Source organism: Lissotriton vulgaris, chromosome 5 (assembly GCF_964263255.1).
Source record: "Lissotriton vulgaris chromosome 5, aLisVul1.2, whole genome shotgun sequence".
Classification (NCBI taxonomy): Eukaryota; Metazoa; Chordata; class Amphibia; order Caudata; family Salamandridae; genus Lissotriton; species Lissotriton vulgaris.
In genome coordinates this window covers 197,028,544-197,049,089 of record NC_141693.1, presented here as the reverse complement: position 1 = coordinate 197,049,089, position 20,546 = coordinate 197,028,544, and the positions used below count along the sequence as shown (strand labels likewise).

Sequence of the window (20,546 nt, the reverse complement as noted above, 5' to 3'; positions counted from 1 at the left end):
CTCAAAAATGTATAGGAGGGCAAAGGGTCAAACCACATTTTTTTTAAAATAGTTGGATAGTGGCAGCGGTGAGCCAGAAGCTTGACATGAAATCCTGAAGTGCACGGCAATTAACGTCGGAAGGGACATGTTCACGGGTCTGCCTTAATCGTCCTTTATAAAAGACTACATGATTTCTTTCTGAGGGTTCTGCAGCAGCTCGCAGTGTTTACTCTGTGCTCTTGGCAGGCAGCCCCAGACCCTTTGCAGCCAGCAGACTTGTTAATGAGCTCTGCTCTTCATAAAGTCCGTCCCTGCAGCTGCCTGCCCACAAGGTTACTGCTAACAGCTGCAGACAAACAAACGCATAAACACAAATATATAGACAGACACACGCGCTCACAAACACAGAAGTAAAACCTCTGCTAAAAAAAAAACTACACTGATCCAAAAGAACTTAAGAACTACTGGCCCATCTCCCTGTTCCTGTTTCTGGCTAAAGTCCTGAAGAATACACAGCCAACTCTCCAACGACCTAGAGATCAAAAACCTCCTGGATCCATCCCAATCGGGATTCCTCACTAATCACAACACAGAAACCTACCTAATTGCAGCCACAGATGACATCCGATCTCTCCTAGATCTGATACAAATTGCAGCCGTGATCCTCCTTGACCTCTCCGCTGCCTTTGACTCTGTGTAACACGACACCCTCAGATGGAAGGAACTTACTCATTAGGAAGATCTTAGCTTCCCTCTTAAAGGATGCTCTGTCTGGAATGTTCCTAATGTTTGGAGGAGGTGTGTTCCAGATTCTGGGGGCTGCTCCTGAGAAAGCTCTATCAAATGTTTTCTTCTTCCGAAAGATGGCTGGTCTCAACATCGGCTCCTTTGCTCTCCTGGACAGTCTGTTTCCTCCAGATAGTTTAATTTTCTGAGCAAGGTAACTAGGTGTATTGTAGTGGAGCGCTTTGTGGGTTATGCATGCCATTTTTAGTTGGCTTCTGGCTTAGTAAGGTAGCCAGTTTAGTGCTTTCAGGTGTGGTGAGATATGTTCAAATTTCCTCGATCCGGTGATCAGTCTTGCAGCTGCATTGAGGCATGCCTTTAGTGGTGCTGTTGAAATTGTTGGTACACCTGCCAGCGTTGTACATCCATATTCAATCCTTGCAATAACTAGTGATTGAACTGCCAGTTTGAGATCCGCCTTAGATATGAATGGTTTCACTTTTCTAATGTAGTTCAGGTGATAGCGGGCGCTTTTTGCCATTGATTTGATGTGGGCTTTCATGTCTAGGTTCTTATCTAGTGTGATTACTAGTGATTTCGCTGAGTCAACTAGGGTAGGCGTGCAGTTTAAGGCTGTGATCATTTTGGACCATTCCTTCACTTCTGTGTGTTTCTTTGGTGGTGAGATTAGTAAGAATTCTGTTTTTTGTGCGTTTAGTTTCAGAAGATTTTTAGTTAGCCATTGTAATGACATTTTTAAGGCCTCATTCATTTTCTTAATGTCTTCCAGGGATGTGATCTTGATGTATATCTGCGTGTCATCCACGTACATGTGATAGGATATTTTGGAATTTCGGAGGGTTTCTGTGAAAGGTTCGAAGTACAGGTTAAACAGTGATGGAGATAATGTAGAACCTCGAGGGACTCGAGTTGAGTTAGGGCATGATGGTGAGAGTGATTGGTTGGACCAGGAATCTTTGCGTTCTATTCTGAAGGAATGATTCAAACCATTTTAGCACATTTCCAGACAGTCCCATCCTGTCATGGAGCCTGTTCAGTAATTCTTCATGATTTACCTTGTTAAATGCTGATGATAGGTCAAGGAGGATAAGTAGACATTTCTGATTAAGGTCTAATGCCTGTAGTGCATCATCGACAATATGTAGGATCGCTGTTTCTGTGCTGTGTCCTGTTCTGAATCCTGACAGGCAGTCGTCTAGAAGCGAGAAGTTAGCAATGTGTTGGCTTCGTTGGTTTTGTACACATTTCTCTATTAGTTTGGCAAGGATAGGAATGTTTGTCACTGGGCGAAAGTTATTTGGATCTGCTGGGTCCGCTGTAGGTTTTTTGATGATGGGGACGACTTGACCTGTTTTTAGGCAATCTGGAAGGATCCCTTGGGATAGAGAGGCGTTTATTATTTTCTTCCATATGGGAATCACGATTTGGCCTATTTCTTTGAGGCATTTTGAGGGGAGTGGTTCATTATAGTGGTCGTTAGGTTTGATGTCTGATTGTTTTTTGCGATGGTATTCTGGTCAAGTAGTTTGAAGTTATCCCATTGTGCCTTGTTTTTTGTCCTATTATGGGTAGTTTCCCAGGTGGTATTGACAGTTGAGGGTGTTTGGATGTCCGTATTGCCAATGTTGTCAGCTTCTTTCCTGAGCTCTCTTTCCAACGTGTTGGCCTTGTCGGTGAAGAATGTTGAGAACTCTTCACAACTTAGTTGATTTTTTTTGTAGTTTCTTGGGCAGTTTTGGCCAATTTATTGGATTGCTGTTTTAAAATCTCGAATAGTTTCCGAGGTCTGTTTTTGGAGTTATCTAGTTCAGATCTAATAAATTCCTTTTTGGAATTTAGGATCTTTTTGTTATATTCACTCCTGAATCTTCTGAGGGATTTCAGTTCGGGAGATGATAGGTGTTGTCTCCGTTTTTCTTTCAGCGAGTCTTAGTTTCCGCCTTTCTTCATTCAGTGTTCCACTGAACCATGGATTTTTAACCTTCTCTGTGACTCTTTTCACTTTTAGTGGCATGGTGGTGTTGACTATATGTGTTACTGTTGTAGTGTAATGATCTGTAAGATCCTCCACAGGCAGCAAGTTGTTCGGTGGATTTAGGTTCTTCTCGCAGCTTTCTACTAGTAATTCCATAATCAGATCTTTAGTATCTGGCATCCATTTCTTGTGTCTGGTAGGTTGTATGGTCTTGTTCTTTTTCACTGTGTTTATCAGGAAGGTTATTGCATGGTGATCTGACCAGTCGCACGGCTCAATTGATAGAATTGAGGTATTGTTGGTTTTTGAGATTATCCAGTCTAACGTGGCTCCGTTCGCGTGTGTTGACTGTGTGCATACTTGGTTATGGTTTAGCTCCACTAGAAAGTCTTTAAGAGCATTAACCTGTTTGTCATCGTTGTCGTTCCAGTGTAAGTTAAAGTCCCCTAGAACAATGTTATTAGTTTCAGTATTGGAGTTGGTGGTGATGATTTCCATTAACTGGTCGATGAAAGTCATATTATTTCCTGGTGGGTGGTAAAGCGAATGCAGGTTGCATCTTTGATTATCTTCTTGAGACCTAGGTGTTCACAGGATTCAAGTGGTTCTGATAGAATTTGGCTGACCTCTATATCCGATCGGTAAATGCAGGCTACACTACCCCCTGTCTTTTTCAGTCTATCAAGTCTCACAATGCTATACTGTGGGGGCACTAGTAGGTCCATACAAGGAGACGAGGATTCCGATAGCCAAGTTTCTGTATTAAAAAATACATAGCATTACAGCAGAACTCACAGAGACCCCCTGCACTGTTAACTACGATTGAGTTAAATGGCTTCATATGCCACAAACTTCGGCTTTCGCAGCAGTCCGCGAATGACTATAACCTACAGTTATGTCAAACACGTATGTTTTGGATTTAAAACAATAACTTTGGCGATGCCTTATACGCAGAAGAGTGCTGAATAGTTTATAGTTGTGTTGTGAAAGGAGATGCATAGCTGTAAAGATTACTATTGCTCTCCTAAACTGCATTTGGGTCTTGTTTGGGAACATTCAGTGAATTGCCATGAATCCGTGCGGTAGAAAAAATGAAAACATGATGCATGTTTAATGTAAAATATGCAGATACTTTAAGCAAAGGCACAAACACAACGTTAAATAAAAATAGTAAGAGTTTTTGCTTGAATTTTAAGCTTGCATTTCGCAGTGCATTTTTAATATGCAAGTAGGGAATGGGACAACAATGCTGGTTTCTACCTTTATTTTATTTGTTTATTTGCAAAGTTTTAAATAGCGCTGGGTAGACCTGGAGGTATCAGAGCGCTGAGGATGAGCGAGTTACAGGTTACATAATTACGTAGCCAAGTATAGACATAGGAGAAAAAAACATGAGATTACACAATAATGTGAGTTATTAGTGCGTGCATAGGTCTTATGGGGAGTGAAAAGGTAGAGGGGGAATGGTAAAGAGGGGTAAGGAATGCAGGTAGGAAACACAACGGGGAGGTGAGGAAAACAATGTCCGATGTCACCTGGGTAGGTGACGGCTGAGGGGTGAACCAGAGCCAAACTCCTCTATAGCTGCAGAGGACAGCTCCACCGGGCATCAATCAAGGTTGCTCGGGCACCGCGGTAAGTATAGATAGTTATGGTTTCAGCCCAGGGGGCATCGTCATAGCTCCATCGAGAGCACCCGTCACGGTGTTGCTGGGAAACGCCGTTCACCTCATCCTTCAGCTCGCCCCCAGGGCAAGAGTGGTGAAAGGAGAGGTGGAAGGGACAGTTCCAAAGTCCGCAGATCTTCCCATTTCCCAGCAGCAGTAATGAGTGTTGGGCATTTGAGCAGGATCTCGGTGGAAGGGGGACACTAGGCGCTTAAGGTTCAAATAGTGATGCCGCTACCCAAAAAGCAGTAGTAAAACCACGAAGATTTTTCTTCCTCAAACCATGACCTGTGCAGGGATTTAAATGCCTTTCCAGCATACTCTGGAGATAGGCACTTGACGTACATGCAGCCCTCACATGAGTTTTTGTCCACAGCTATGGGAACATTCCATCATTATCGCTGCATTTCTCCAATATTGCTTCTTGAATTGCAAGATGCCAATGATCACCTATGCATTACTGGATCAAACATATTTCTGATCTTCAGACATAGCGTCAAGCTGTTTGAGGAGAATTCCTTTGATCTAAATGAAAAGCTTGATATTGCCATACTTTTGATGGTAGCACTGAAACATTATCACTTGATGCAGACGGTTGTATCCACCTCCATACAAAAAAATCGGCACCACCTATTCTTTGACATTGTTAGTCTTCTAGATTCATTTTAACCAACAAAGTTAACAGCTCGGTTCCACACTTTCTTCATTTTAATCCTGTCTTCAGGTCCTACTAATGAGTCTCGCACATGAGGAATGGGCATGTAAGGCTGCAAGTCTTTGTTTTCATTACAAGCATCATTATGGCTCCTCAATACATCTATTATTTTGACCACCATGTCATACATTTGCTTGGTTTCTTCCTCTTCTTTTATCCAACGATATTTCACATAGTAAATGGTAGCCCAAATTATTAAAATTCCCAATAGTGGTGGTGTGAGTCTATGCGTTACTGTAATGAATGCCCATCGAAATCTGCACACAAATGACATCTGAGGTCTTGTAGATTCGAGGTATTTGATAGCTGTTGTATTTCTTACTTTCTCATCAGGAATTCTGCCCATACACTTAATGCCCGTATAAGTTAAAATCCTAACTTAGAACAGTGAGCTATTAACTGTCATCTAAGACCTGCATACAAACTGCAAGGTATAAATTAGAGCATTATATTCCCACCCACCCCCTAGTCTTTGAGCATCCTACTGTCCAAAAAAGTGTTCTTTTGGACAGAAATCAATTCTGACTATTAAGTAGAACCCCCAACCATGGTATTAAGTTTTAAATTCCGGGTATTGTGTTTCTTCAGACCAATCACTATAAAACTATACAGGCTACTAGTATGGTTGTCATGTGACTCCTACACCTTGTAGTCCTTAGTCTTATGTAACATTTCCTATACCATGATTTACACATGTGTACATTGATTGTCTGTGTAATTTGTGTGATGTAAAGTGCTCTGACACCCTACAATGGTTCGAGTGGTGCTGTAAATCAAATTAAATGCATCTGAGAGAGAGTGGTTATGGAGAATTGGGGGGGCACAGTTAAAGGGTGGTAGTGAGGGAATCCATGGCAGGTGGTCATTGGGGGGCACTAACAAACATTAATGCACAGGACACCACCAGTGCTATGACTGCCCCTGCCCTTGAGGCCAGTCTGCCTCACCCATAGGTACCTCAATTGGCCTTGTTTCAGCAGTAGTAGATGCAACTCACCAGGGATTGGCAATGCAGGATTTGCACCCACACCAAACTAAGTTTGCAAACTTCACTGTCTCCCTGCTTCATGTACAAGCTTTTATAACATGTGCTGCCTGTTGTGGGGCTACTGGAATCAGTTATGCAGCAAAGGATGACAAAAGTATGCTGTAGTGTTGACTAAATTATGCTTTAAAAAAATAAGCTGCAGGGTAATGCAGTATATTTTCTGATATTTTATTATTTTGACATGTGTACATATGCTAACAGTCTCTGGAAATATGTTGCCTTATTAGTACCAGTGTAACATACAAACGCAGCAGTGAGAAAGGTGACCAGTCAACCTTTGCAATAGGCCATCCACTCCGCAGCAACACAAGTCACCTTTTTTTATTAACTTTTGATTATGTTTGAGGTACAAACAATTTATTAGTTTAAATGGTCAGATCTTGCATTATGAGGCAAATGTGGCAGAGCCATAATTTTAGAGATAACATTTGCAAACTAGGATATTTGCTTTCTTGTTTGAACTGCTGTTGTGGAAAAAGGTAGAAGTGCTGATGACAGAAACTCCATGGCTCGGAGACAAATGGCTTGTGTTTCCACTTGTTATCGTATTTGGTACATTCTGAGATTAGAAGCATACTCTGTGAATATATTTTAATGTCAATAACTCATTATAACCTTAAATAATCATGTGTATCCATTGGTTGATTAAACTGGGCAGTGAAATGCCAAACAAATACAAAAAATTGGGCTCCACCCACAGATCCAATCCTTGGGTTATTCCGGCCCTCTGATTCTCCGCCCACTGTTCTCCTACTTTTTTTACCCCACTTCGACTACTGTGTAAGACTCAGCATCCCTGGACTTGTGATGTGGCGCTGCTGCGGGCTCCGCAGTGCCACACATTTACGGTGCCGGGCTTCCGTGTAAGGAATCTGGCCATTATTGTATCCCTAAACGTGTGCACGTTGTCAGTTTGACATTGACTACAAGTAGAGGGATTCTAGGTTTCTTTAAAAAAAAAATCTCTAACATTTGGACCTATACGTTTTATTTTGTATAAATTAATTGAATGTGTGTAAAATTTTGCAATGCCCGGGGAATTCTAGTAAAGGGAGCACCCCTTGGCGAATCACTAGCGTGTGTGATTGCTGCGTTATTTATTACTGAGTGAAGTTGTGCTTTAATTTTGGGTAAACGTTGTCATGATTTCTAGCGCCAAGAAGCCAATATTGGTAAATATGTGTGCTACAAATAATCCCTAACATACACTGTGCATACAGTATATTTAATCTGGTGCTTTAATCATAGGCTGTTTTAAAGTATTCCGTGCTGAAGACAGCCTTGATTGGTGTTGGATCGAGGACCCGGAAATGTGCACACCTAGGAGACAGCAATAAAGCAGCTTGTCAGAAAGTTTTGCATTTTCCCTACAGGCGGTGTTTGTTGGCCTGTGGCAGGGTCAGTCACATGTCCTGGATTCCTGGCATTTAATTGAGTCTATCCCAGTTCTGCGCCCCAGTGTTTCTTGTGCCCCACCTGGCATACATCATGTCGGAGGATGGTGATGACGTTAACATTTTGCCCCCCGCTGGAAAAATGTCTGCGAACGCCCATGTGCCCGTATCATCATTAGAATTTTAAATCCACTGGAGTGATGAGTTGAATGAGTCTTCAAAGTCAGGATCCAAGGTTATTAAATATGCCGCTGCCTCCTGGATGGAAAGACCGGTTGACAGTTACTGCAATCTTAGATCTGCAATTTTGGCCAACTTGTCGTGCAATATATGAAGCGTGCTCATTACATTTTTAGGTCGAGCCTAGACGCAAGCAATGCGAAGCATTGCTCAGTCTGCTCGACAACTATTGTCACCCGTTTCTGGGAATGTGGACACAAGATGGGCACGAGCGCAGATTTCACCTCGTGGGCGCGCACGGCAACGTGCCCATCTCCTGCCTCAAATTCCCGTGTGCAAACACACACACAGCCACACTCATGCATGCGCACATACACAGCCACACGCATACACAGGCACACACACACACTGCATACACACACGCACCCCCCCTTAAACAGACACACGCTCACACAGACAGACACACGCACAGACACACGCACAGACACACTCGAACTCACACACGCGCGCGTACACCCCCTCCTCCCCCTCCTCCCCCTCCTCCCACTTCTCCCCCTCCTCCCCCTCCTCCCCCTCCTCCCCCTCCTCCTCCCCCTCCTCCCCCTCCTCCCCCTCCTCCTCCCCCTCCTCCCCCTCCTCCCCTCCCCCTCCTCTCACCGGGCTCTTTTCGCGTGTCCCTCGGCAGCCAGCATTCGGCGTGTAGAGTTCCAGGACGTTTTGCCGGCAGTTCCTTCCTGTTTCTTTACAGGACCCGCCCACGTCCCAACGAAGGCTGCCTGACTTCCTCTAGCACTCTGTGGCATCACGCTGAACTTGGCTTTCGGTCACGAAGCAGACAATGCCGGACACGGGTGAGTGACGACAATGGTTCTCTACAGAGGTGTTTGGGTGCTGCTTGTTCTGCTTCCTTCAGGTAGACACCGGAGAGGTATTTACATTTCTGTCTTAGCAACCAAAAGGGTCTTGTTGTAGGTTTCCCTGAATTTTAGGCACTGATTAACAGTGATGGAGTGCCCCGAGCTCCTTCTTGAACTCCGTAGCAGTACCTATTATGTGCGACGTGAAGTCGACTGTTACTTAGCAATTTTGATACATAGTTGGTGCTTTAGCCTCAATGGTCCAAACACGCATGCAGCTGCAGGGTATGTGACCAGTATCCTAACGACCCTTTCAGGAGAGGCCGAGTGCGCGCCATGGGAGCTGACAGAAAGGTGCTTGACTGGTGGCTGCCCTGTATGTGTCTCGCTGCATTCTTGGGATGCGAGCTAACTATGCGTAGGTGCATTTATCTTATGGAAAGTACATGCACAGGCATGTTAAGTGTGTTCATCTTGCTGCTAATGCAGCAGAGGAGGCCTAGTTTTCATTGAACCAATGAAAACACATTCCGCTTCACAGTCAAGCGACTAGGCGCGCCCACTGATCAGAGACCAACATGGAACTAGCTCTGCAGCCCAGGCTGGAGCCAGAATTTTAAAGTCACTATCACTAGCCATACTTCATCCTTTAAATCGTATTATTTTGTAGTGTTGGCATTTTTATACCTCGCAGTCTACAGAAGTGACTTCCCCGAGCCTGCAGACCACGCCCTCAGTTCTATTGTTTTAGTATCAGCCAGTGCCTCCACGCCCAGTTGCTATGAAACTTTTCGGGAGCTACCATTCGTACTCGCTTTGTTTCTCTAGAGCTGCGCCAGGAAAATGAAACAAGCTTTCTATAGAAGTGTTTCCTAAATGCAGTGATTTCTGTCGTAGATCGTTTTCAGCCCCCCGTGTGAGACGTGTTAAAAGGCTGTTAGCGACGGAGTGGGCGGGCCCTCTGCTTTAGTGTCTCCGTCAGTGACACAGAGCCACAGGTAACCACAAGAAGACAGCCCAGCTGCAGGTATGACTGCTTCCAGGCACAGCAGAGTCCGCTCCGTGGGGCAAGCGAGGTCCCGGGGTGCCGGTGCTCTCCCCGAGGGGGGCGGCTTCCGATCAGGCACCACGATGTAGGCCCCCTGGTCTCTCCTCCATTTCACCGGCAGTTCTTGCATTTTACAATGTCCTCTGTGGAACCCGTGCATGAAGAAGAAAGCTTTGAATATGACTCTGAACATGAAGGCAGGGCAGTGCACTGCGACACCCCTGAACAACTGGACTTTGTGGCAGAAGGTAACCTTGTTATTTGTAATATTAATACATCTAAGTCACGTTAATACAACACATATTGCATTAAAAAATCATAAAGGTGTCACATTTGTGAAAGTTAAAACTATTGGCATTGTAAATGGCAAAGCTATTAATTTCGCTATTTTCAAAACCAACACATAAATAAAATATTTGTCATTTACAATACCAATAGCTCAAACTTTCCTAATGCGAGACCTATTGCATTGCAAATGCTTGTTTTTCTTTGTTTATATTGCTCTCTGACTTCCTCAGAAATGGCACTTCCCACGCCCTGATCCGCTGCAGGCGGCAGTGAGCAGCACCATGGAGAGCTGGTGCGCTCTAAGCCCCCCGCCGGGACATGCTCCGTCCCTTCCAAACTGACGTAGCTGCTCTTTTTCCCTGTCAGGTGGGCGCCCATAGACTTTGCCGTTGCGGTACCGAATAGGTCCCATCACAGGAAGCGAGCAGGCGCCGGCGTGACGTCCAACCGTGTACCCCGCCACTACTTGGAAAACAAATTGCCGGGCATTATGTTAACAAAAAAGCTCAAAATAGAATGTGGCGATGTTTTTTTGTTTTCTTCTTTATCGCCACAGGTTTGCTATAAATAGCGGGCATCACGTTCCTCGTCCAATTTCGCAGGCAAATTGCCATGCACAAAATACCACAAAGTTGTGGAATCTGATTGCATTATTGTCGTTACTGTATGATTTATAATTAAAAAAGGATGGAAAGTTTAACCAAAAACTCGTCAGAGAGCTTGGGTACTAAGCATAACAGGCAGATCGTGAGGAAGTGACTCTGGGGCTCGGAGAGCGGAACCGAGCACAGCAGTCTGCCTGAGGGAGAAATACAAATAAAACACAAGTGCGACCAGGGCGCTGTAAATGTGACCTAGATAATAGCATTATTTACAGCCCTGTTTACAGCGAAGCTAAGCTCAGAGCAAGAATGCTCCCCAAATGAAATGGGAAGCGTTACCAAACATGGACAGGAAACCAAGAAAAAAAACGACCCCAAAGAACATAGAACTGCGGCATAGTGTAATGATACCGTAGTTAGTCCCTGCTCCTGGGAGGAACTAAAGAGAAAATGAGTAACAAAGAGGCCGGACCGACCACTAGCAAGCAAAGATTTTTAAGGGACCTAAACAAACAAACAAATCGAAAGCAAGGGGATGACCTTAGGTCCATAAGAGAGGTATACTAAAGTATACTAGAGGTTGTACACTTACCAAAAACAGGTTTAGTGGACAAAATATCTTCCCAGATTGGATCCCAGGGAGGGCCTGTTTCTGGAGATTATAAAAGCAGGAGGGAGAGCCTTTCTCTTCAGAAAGGGAGACGGTGGAGGTAGGGTCACAGTAGAACATCTGCAGTCCTATAGGTCTCTGTGCAGCAACTACATGCCCAGAATCCTTAACACAAAGTCAAACCTTTTTTTTCTGCATGGGATGGCACTGCACTAAGTACTAGGAAAGATGTTCAGCTTTTGCAGTCTTATTGTGTTTGTGGAGCAGCATCAAGTTTTCTTTTCTTGTGTCCATTGAATATAACTTATGAATCATGAAACAACAAAAATGCTCACTTTTCAGAATTTTCAATCCAAAGGGGGAATATTAGAAGGCAGAACACAAACAATTGTTAACAACTTGATTTACAGGCAAACTGCCTAGAATCGGGATTTCATTACTGTCAATAGAAAACCCCATTATAAGACAGGAGCTAATTATTAATATAACTGAGAACTCCTATTTCAATAAACCATTGACATAGTGAAGGACTACAGTGGCACATACATTAATTTAGAAGATGGATTTACAGCAGCATCTGTAACAAGCAAAGTACAATAGTGCACACATCCATTGGCACTGCTCATCGAGAACATTATGTGAATGCTCAATAATATTTGGCAGGTGTAGCTTGCTTTTTTCTCAAGAAAAAATAAGTTCCTTTAAAAGTAACACAACTGATTCTACAGCCCATTTACTTATTTATTGTTTGGATGATGCTCTGAGTACGCATTTTCTATTAATGCAGAATGTCTTTGATTTAGATGGCTAAAACTTCTTTTCAGGTTGGCTTCTGTGTTCACCAAATAGTCCCTGCGACATGATGAAAACAATGGAAGTCATACACTACAATGGGAACTCTTCTTAGGACCCAGATAAGACAATGACGGAAGAGGTATTGACCCAAATCCCCCTTTCTGTATATTTAAAACAGGCCTGAGAGACTGACAGACCAGCTCGCATACTGTTGCATACTATTTACATGAGCATTCAATTCCATCTGTCTGCTTGTTACAGGTTTTGTTTTCTGTTGCAGAAAGCAGTTGACCATGTGACCAAACATGTCCACAGTCTTTCGGGAAAACGTGATGGGCTTGTACCCATGTTCATCAATACCAACAGTGGCCAATTTACTCACCTGGGCGTCTACACTATGGGAGCGCGAGCAGATAGCTACTATGAATACTTGCTAAAGCAGTGGATCCAAAGTGGAAAGAAAGAGACGGAGTAAGAACTGTCGCCATCATTTTATTTGGGTTTTGTAAAGTACATTGAGACTATTTGCCTATATGATTAAATGTCTTGTAATCTTTGTCTATTTTCTAGTTAACATGTTCTGCAATGGCAATTTCAGTCCCCATTTCCACCCCACTTTTCAGATGTTCAGACCCCAGGGGAAGGCCGCTGGCCTTTTCTTCATCAGATAATAGACTGGTCGGGTTCCTGAGACACGTTAGGCAGTGCTCTGTGCTGAATGCATAGAAACCGGTGAAGAGTGAAGCCAGCCTTATGTAGGACACAGAAATAAAAGCATCCAGGTATAAGAGAGTTGCTTTGGTATTCAATAGAAAGTCATTGGGACGTTCTGTAGAGTCTTAAAGTACCAAACTTAACACTAGAAACACATTTGCTTCTATGGCCCAGCCAGTACAAAGTGGACAAGACCCTCTGGGTGAGTAGTGCGCTATACAAATTCTAACTTGACTTGGCTGACTTGACAAAGCAAGAAGTGAGAGTCATGTGATAGAAAGCAGCAGTAACTTAGATTCAAGATCTATTAAAGAACATTGCTCAGGCAACCTAGTGGCAAAGATGTGCTACCCTGCACAAAGAGCCTAGATCTTGTTGAGACCTGCAAAGTTTGGGATGCACGATTAACCCACTTCTCAAGAGGACCGGTGGAAATAAAGGGGCGCATTTCTTGTGCCTTCAATGGGGAACCTGCATCCTCAGGTGCAGTGAGGGCAGAGCATGGTCTGCTGTGTGCGCAGCCAAGAAAGTCAAAATCAGAGGTAGGAGCCACCTTCTGTGGACATGAGCATGGCAACATGAGCCTGACCCGTCCAAGATGTAATGTTTGGGATGAGTCTTGCAGTGTACACATGACTTCCTTTCCTTACATGGCCATGAACTCCAAATGTGTGTGACGTTCTTCTGTTTATGGTAATGGCAGGTTCAATTACAGCCGCATATCCATATTGTGGGTGGCCTCTGTTAGAAATGGGATTTCTGGTTGGCTTAGGCTTGCGCCAAAGCCAGGCAGTAACTCCCACTCTAGTCAGGGCAAGGGAGTTACACGCTGAAGAGAACCCCTGCTCACCCCCTTCGTTGCTTGGCACGAGCAGTCAGGCTTATCCCAGAGGCAATGTGTTAAGCGTTTACACAACACACTCGCACAGCAGCAACACACTAGGTACACCACAGAAACAGAAAGGAACTCCGCACAAGGTTATATCAAAAATAGCCTTTGTATTCTCATAAACACATTGAAACATAATCACACATTTACACTGTGCCAACTGGCACTAGGCAATATTCACAGGGATTATATACAGGACCAGGCCAATCAGGCCACGGTCAGAACCATCAGCTCAGGTAAGTAAATTTAAAACACAACCAGTACCTGGTACCATAATTGCCTAAGCATTATCACATTAGCATTAGACACTATCCTAAAATATCCTAACATGACATTAGGCAATAGGCCTCACCAGCATAACCACCTTATGCAATCCCATTAGGCCTAAACATCATAGCATGACATTAGCCATCAGCATGAATACATTATGCAACATCACATTGGGCCTAAACACATTATGCCTAAACACTGGACATACGTCACATCACATTCCAGTTAAACAACCAATTATGACTGGTAACATTGCATCTTTCCTGAACCTGTTAGACAAACATAGTAGGCATGAAAACTGGGCATAAACTCATTATGTCTGGATCTGTAGTAACCAACCAGTAACTACTGGTACTGGGTGCTCTCAGCCCCCTCACATGGGGTATCCACATACTCTCATCACTAAATACCACATATTATGCCCAAACATAAAGATCACGTTAGGCCCCTTAAACACAATTGCACTTTGTGCTACACCAACTCAGACTGACCCCAGGCCACTGGGCCTTCCTTGGGCCAGTCTGGGCTGTCCTCCGCGCCCTTTGTCCTCCAACATCAGGGCTCTCAATGGGGCTAGTGTGCAACTCACCCCGTTCCTTTATTACATAAAAAAAATACCCTGTTGGTAGAGGGACTTCCCTAAGTCCCTGTCCCTGTCCCTCCAGAAAAGGACATTGACCAAAGGGCAGCCGCCCGCTACTACGCGGTGCTGTGACCTCCGTTTAGAAAAGGGGCAGATTCCCCCCCCTCTGGTCAGGGTGTGGCTCTGGGAATCCGAATATGCCCAAGACCTCTCCCGGTCTCTTTTCCAGGGTCAGAGCAATCCCTGCAAGTCTACCAACAGGGTAGCGCAATTCTCCCGAGGGCATTACAACCTCATCCGGTGTCCCTCGTGAAGACACTTCCACAATGGCCTGACTCACCCGTGCTCTGGCGAGTCAGGCTCCCATGGGCGGTCTGGAGATATCCAGTATGGCAGCCTCGTGTCCTCTCTTTGGCTGCACGAGGAGCCCGGAAGGCTCCGTCTCTGTTGCTCGTCGCCCCGCCCACAGTCAAGCTCTCGGGATGCCTGGCTTCTGGTTCTGCGGTTTCATGGAGCAGCGTCTCCGCTGCTCCTGCGTCAACCAGGCTTCTCCCACAGTCAGGCTCAGCCTTCACCCCCGTCTTAGATGCGAACACACCTCCGGCTGTACTTAACAATCCTGCTGGGCTCTCCTCTTCATATGGGAGCCCCACCCACTACCAGGCTACAGCCTCTGCATGGCTTCTGGTCCCTTCTCGTCTAGGCGGTGTGCGGGGTAGGCTCCTGCCTTCAGTGAGCACAAATGTGGTGAAATGCGGGGTGGACACCCTCTAAAGAGCATAAATGCGGTTTGGGCACCCGTTAAGTAAGCAGCAATGCGGGGCGGGCACCCGCTTCGTTAAACAGCCCAGGGGGGTATCCCACACGCCGGGATTCCCTCTGGGCACGTTACAGCCACGCGCTGCCAGGCCACACGCTCCTCTCTCCTCTTTTGCAATCAAAGTGAGAGCACCCACGAGGTGCTGGATTTCAAAAGAAAAGGGCCAAGGCAGAGTTCTAGGGGCACAAGGCTGGGCCCAGGCAGGCCAGCACACAGGGCCCTCCAGCAGGGAGGCGGTTCCTCCTGGAGCCCAACAGCAGCAAGCCCCCAGCACAACACAGGAACAGCTCAACAATCATGGGTCCACAGCCCCTATATTTATTCACAATTTCGTTTGTCTGCAGTACAGGGCTTTGGGGGAACCAGATGCAACTGGTTCAGGGGGGAATTGGAGCACTTTGTTTACAAGGCTCCTCTTCCCTTTTGTCAGGTGGGGGCTCGTCATCAGACACACCAGAGGAGGGTGGAGCCAGCACTGTACAGGCTAGGCACAGACCTATTCAGGGACCAGGGACTAGTCCTCCCACTACTCCAAATGCAGATGTCCCATTCAGCTTAGTGCTGACTCACCCTGCTCCTCCTGTAGCCACACAGACCTCACCAGCCCTTGTCACTCAAAAGCCAGACATGCACTTCACATCAGGCAGGCAGACACATAGCACACAGAAATGCCAACTTCTAAAAGTGGCATTTCTAAAATAGTTATAATAAATCTGCGCACACCATTGTGTAGCATTTATTATCACTATTCTAATCATACCAAACTTGATGACGCTGCTCCTCTCGTATCAGGAATTACCACTGAAACACTTATCAGGGAATCCCCAATACATTCCTGTGTAAGGGCAGCCCCACAGCAGTGAGAAACCAAAATTGCTGTTTGTCACTACCAGGACATGTCACGAACTTAAGGTACATGTCCTATCTTTTACCTACAATGCACCCTGCCCATAGGGCTAGCTAGGGCCAACCTTAGGGGTGACTGACATGTAGTAAAAGGGGGTCACAGACATGGCACACACTTTAGGTGCCATGTCGCAGCCTAAAGGCAGAGGCCTGGGATACGTTTGAAAGGCCACTTTGGTGGGTGGAGCAATCACCGCTGCAAGCCCACCAGTAGCATTTAATTCACAAGCCCTGGGTTTATGGGAATCCACTTTACAAGGGACTGACATGAAATAGGCCACACAGGTGTAGACCAATCTTAACATATTTATCACAGAGAGCCCACACACTTTAAACTGAACAGCAGTGCTAAAGTGCTCAGAGTTCTAAAACCACCAACACCATGTCACAAACAAGGCTAGGAGAAAGGCAAAAAGTTTAGGGATGACCGTGCAAAAAGGGCCAAGTCCAACAGTCTCCACTACCTTCATCCCTACCTAGTCTTGCTCTTCCTCTTTCTTCTGCCTATTTTGTGCCTTCATTGCCACATACGGAGCACCTATTACCTGAATTCCTCTTCTGCATTTCTCTTTTCTCAAGTGTGTTTCACAAAACATGTTTTGGAGTTTTGAGTTTACTACTCTGCTAGACTTGCATGATTTTGTTGTTAGCAAGTATAAGTGAGTGTGGTCCCTCTTTTTTGCAGGTAGCAGACCAGGAGACCTTTCTTTCGGGATATACATAGCATAAAATGCAGCATGTTAAGTGCTTTCCTCACCAAAATGTTTTTGTTTACTCTAACAGATGGTTGTTACCTTACTGAATGTATGCTGTATCTACTTACAAGGTTGAAAGTCTTAATACAGTCTTTTGAAGTGGATGCATTAAGCCACCAAAATGCATTAGCACGAGGCAGGGGCTTATCAAATAATAGACTGGTTGGTATCGCCTCCAACAGAGGGAACCTGATATGCATCACATGCCTAACAGCAGAGCTTCTTTTGAAGAGCAAAAACTGGTAGTAATATTTAAGTAGTTCTCGCTTCCGATGCTAAGGTTCCAATATGCTTTATATCAGTCTTTCTGTGCAGATGCCATCCTGTATAATTTCACAAGCACTCGAGCAAGATAGCGGTGTGCCAAGTGCACAGTTTGGATGTCACAGGTCTCCTTTATGCTTAACATCGTATAATCATCTAGTTCAAAACTATAAATTACAATGATTTAGCCAGTCCTTTTATTTTTCTCCAAGCATTTCGTAGTAGAAATAATTCTTCTTAGAGCTCTTTGCAGCAGTAGATGTTATAGCTATTATATTTGTGTGCTCTAATGCATTTCAAATTATCAGGAGGGCCTACTTCAGCTGAAAAGGAAATAGATGAAGTATGAGGCTCAGAATGGTGTTCAAGCCCCCATGCCAATTAAGGAGTATACTAGTCTCCCTCAGTAGGGGCACCTGTATAGGAGCTGAAGTCCATCACCGATGGCCCTCATACCAATATCAAAACAATGCAGTGAATGCATTCTGTGCAGTTAAGATTTTTTAATTCTTGTTGGTATTTCTTGGTTCCTCTTTTGTACTTTTGTATACAAGTAACTCCCTGAATCAGGGAGGGAAGCACAGACTAGAGTACGGATTCAGTTTCAAAAGAGATGGGGAATAAGAGATATAGGTAGCAGAGCTTAGTGTACGCCATTCGATTAGATTTCCCCCCAAAAAGGCAATGGGTCCATTGTCCAGTCCTGACCAGCAGCTGTTAAGTCTCACTCTGCATGTTAGGGTACCTGAGTACCTTTGGATCTTGAAAAAATCCAAGCCTCTTTATGGTACCCCAGAATCGCACCAAAAGATAATTGGAAAGAGCTTTCTGTTACAGAATTATGGGACAGACCCTTTTTAGATATTCCTTCTCTTCTGCACCACCAAAACGTGAGCACTGAACAAGCCAAGGAGAGAGAAGCATAGAGGAGAACACATCCTGTCAGCCCTCACTTCAGCCTTCTGTACAAATATGCGCAGAGGGTTCTACTGCTTAATCAGTATTTGTTTTATGAGCAGCCTTTACCTCCTGAGGAATTGTTTCCCCTTCATACTCCTGAGAATTTGATCATTTCCCCACACTTACTTCTCCTCCTCCTTAGTTTACATTCTTGATATATATTCTGGTCCTTAGGCAGGTAGTGTTTAATGTGTACAAGAACACTAAACAAAAAACGGTCTCTACCAACAATATCATTCAATTTCTCCAATAACAGCTGGTTCCGAGGAGATGCTGGTTTGAATGTCATACAAAATAACAAATTCATTTCTAAATAACATTCTGTCAGATGCAGGTGTATTAATCTGGGTGTCAAGAAATTACGATACTGAACATAGAGGTGGACACATTCAAGAACAACCACATGCACCTCAACTGATCAGTGATGTGGAACTAAAATCTATGTTGATTGTGGACTTGGTTTCGCTCACCTATGTTCTTGCTTCTTTATTGCTCTGCGCACTTTCTCCATTTGACTTGTTCATGCCTATTGTAGCTATAATTAAATCTATTACTGAAAGGTCGGTATCCTTTGTAGACAAGGTCACTTTCAAGGTCAGCAGTCTCTCTAAGGCAGACAAGTCCTAATTAAAGATGTCAATCAGTGCACCCCAATTTAGTACCTCTTTTGGATGCAGATGTAACACTTTACAGCATTGTCAAAGCTTTCAAGAACACCTGGAAAGCTGTAGCAGTTGCAAGTTTCCAGGCTGCCTTCTGGAAAGCTGAACCTAATTGAACAGTGCGCAGGCATTGCCGCATTTATACTCTTATGTTTCAATTCCTCATGATGGAAAGCCAGTTCTTTTGTGCTATTGCATATTTTCCCCTCGTCGAGTATTTTCTTCCCTTGGAAAAACTCCTCTCCTCACCAATTTTCGGTGTGATTCCTTCTCTTCCCACCTTGTTAAAGAAATTATTAATACTCTTTAAAAATCTCAGTAAACATTTGTCATTTATGGGGATTATTTATTCATTTTTTTTTTTTAGAAGCTTATAAAGCGTGCGACTACCCACAACGGGGGTGTCCCTTGCGCTACGCACAGGGGTCAGCGGAAAGGTCAAGCGCTGCTAGAGGTTGGAAAACAACCAGGTTTTCAGTTTGCTTCGAAACAATGTTTCAGATGTGGTCAGCTGTAGGTACAACCTCCCCGCGTCAATCCTTCGAGCCCTATGTAAAGTTTGAAAGGCCTGCCGCCAAACCACTAAGCCATCAATGGCACATGCCTTTGCTGCCCAGTCTGGAGCATGACTTCTAAATCCAGGGTTTGCTACTACTGCAGCACCCCCTTTGCCAACATTGCTTCTACCAACAAGTTGAGAGTAGTTTGCAGTGAAAATACACACTTCTGCTGCCAGTCCATAACTGCGTGATGGAAAGGCCTGCATTTTTTAAAATTTTCAAAGACCAACCACCAAAGTAGATTCTTGTTTTAGAAAATTAAAAATAGATGTCCCTAACACACTGGATGTTTTATTGCAGAACGACGGGGCATTGTCGGGTTTTTTCTCAATATGGTACAACTATGCTAACCATGGCAGTCATCGACAGTAAAAAACAGAATGAATGCGGCATCTGACTGACTGCCATTTCTATCATCAGCTGTGTGGGAAAGAGGGTTTTGTGGATGGTTTATTTGGCTGTGGCTCCGGCATCAGTAACATAGCTCTTCTTCCACCTCTAACCAAGATGGAAAACCCAAGAGGTTGGTGGATACCCTGTTGCAACAACACCGTAATTAGGTTCTCGGAATTAAAAAAGGAAGGTAAAGTACGGACGATCTAAGAGACTGCTTCTCCTTCCCTAAGGTAGATAATCACAGAATCTTAAAGTGGCTATATTGAATTCCTTCCACCTGAAGTAAGTGAAGAGTTCCTTTTCTAGTCCTCTTGAACCAGACAGCTGCTTTCCAACAGTTGCAGATGAACAAAAACCTGTAGCATCTAATACCCAAGACGTTGAATGGTTTGTATACACGATCACACAGTGCTTACAACTTCATCTCTTCATGGGGACATTCAGGAAGGTCACTGATGTGCTTTTAATTGCAATACTTTATTTCTACCTTCCACTAACTAGGTTCTAAAAAATGCAAGACCGATAGTGACCACTAAATCTAAAAAATCCATTGCCTTGAACCTACAAAAGAGAGATAATCAGACTGTACGGTCATCCAAAGCCATAAGGGAGGCAAAAAGGGAAACAATTTTCAGACTTAGATGTGCCCTACAGAAAACACACATTTCAAAAAGCAGTCATTGTGACTGCTCTCCTCCCGCGCAGCTCCACTGTTGAAATACTGCCCTCTGGGCACTCCTCCACCCACAGGCTCCTGCCTGCGCCTCATCCCTGGGATTAGCTTCCTCTAAAAAGACCATTGCTGACTGAATAGTCTGCTGCCTTCATTTTGTTACCAACTGGCAATAAAATAAACTTT

General features: G+C 44.5%; 1 protein-coding gene across 1 annotated transcript in view; it reads left to right on the top strand.

The window, feature by feature from the left end:
* MAN1B1 (mannosidase alpha class 1B member 1) overlaps nt 1-20,546 on the top strand; it is a 387,442-nt gene that overhangs the window by 283,260 nt on the left and 83,636 nt on the right. The window contains exon 9 of the mRNA XM_086921150.1: nt 12,189-12,379. Within this exon, the coding sequence (XP_086777276.1) occupies nt 12,189-12,379 (191 nt within the window). The remainder of the gene's footprint in view (nt 1-12,188; nt 12,380-20,546) is intronic.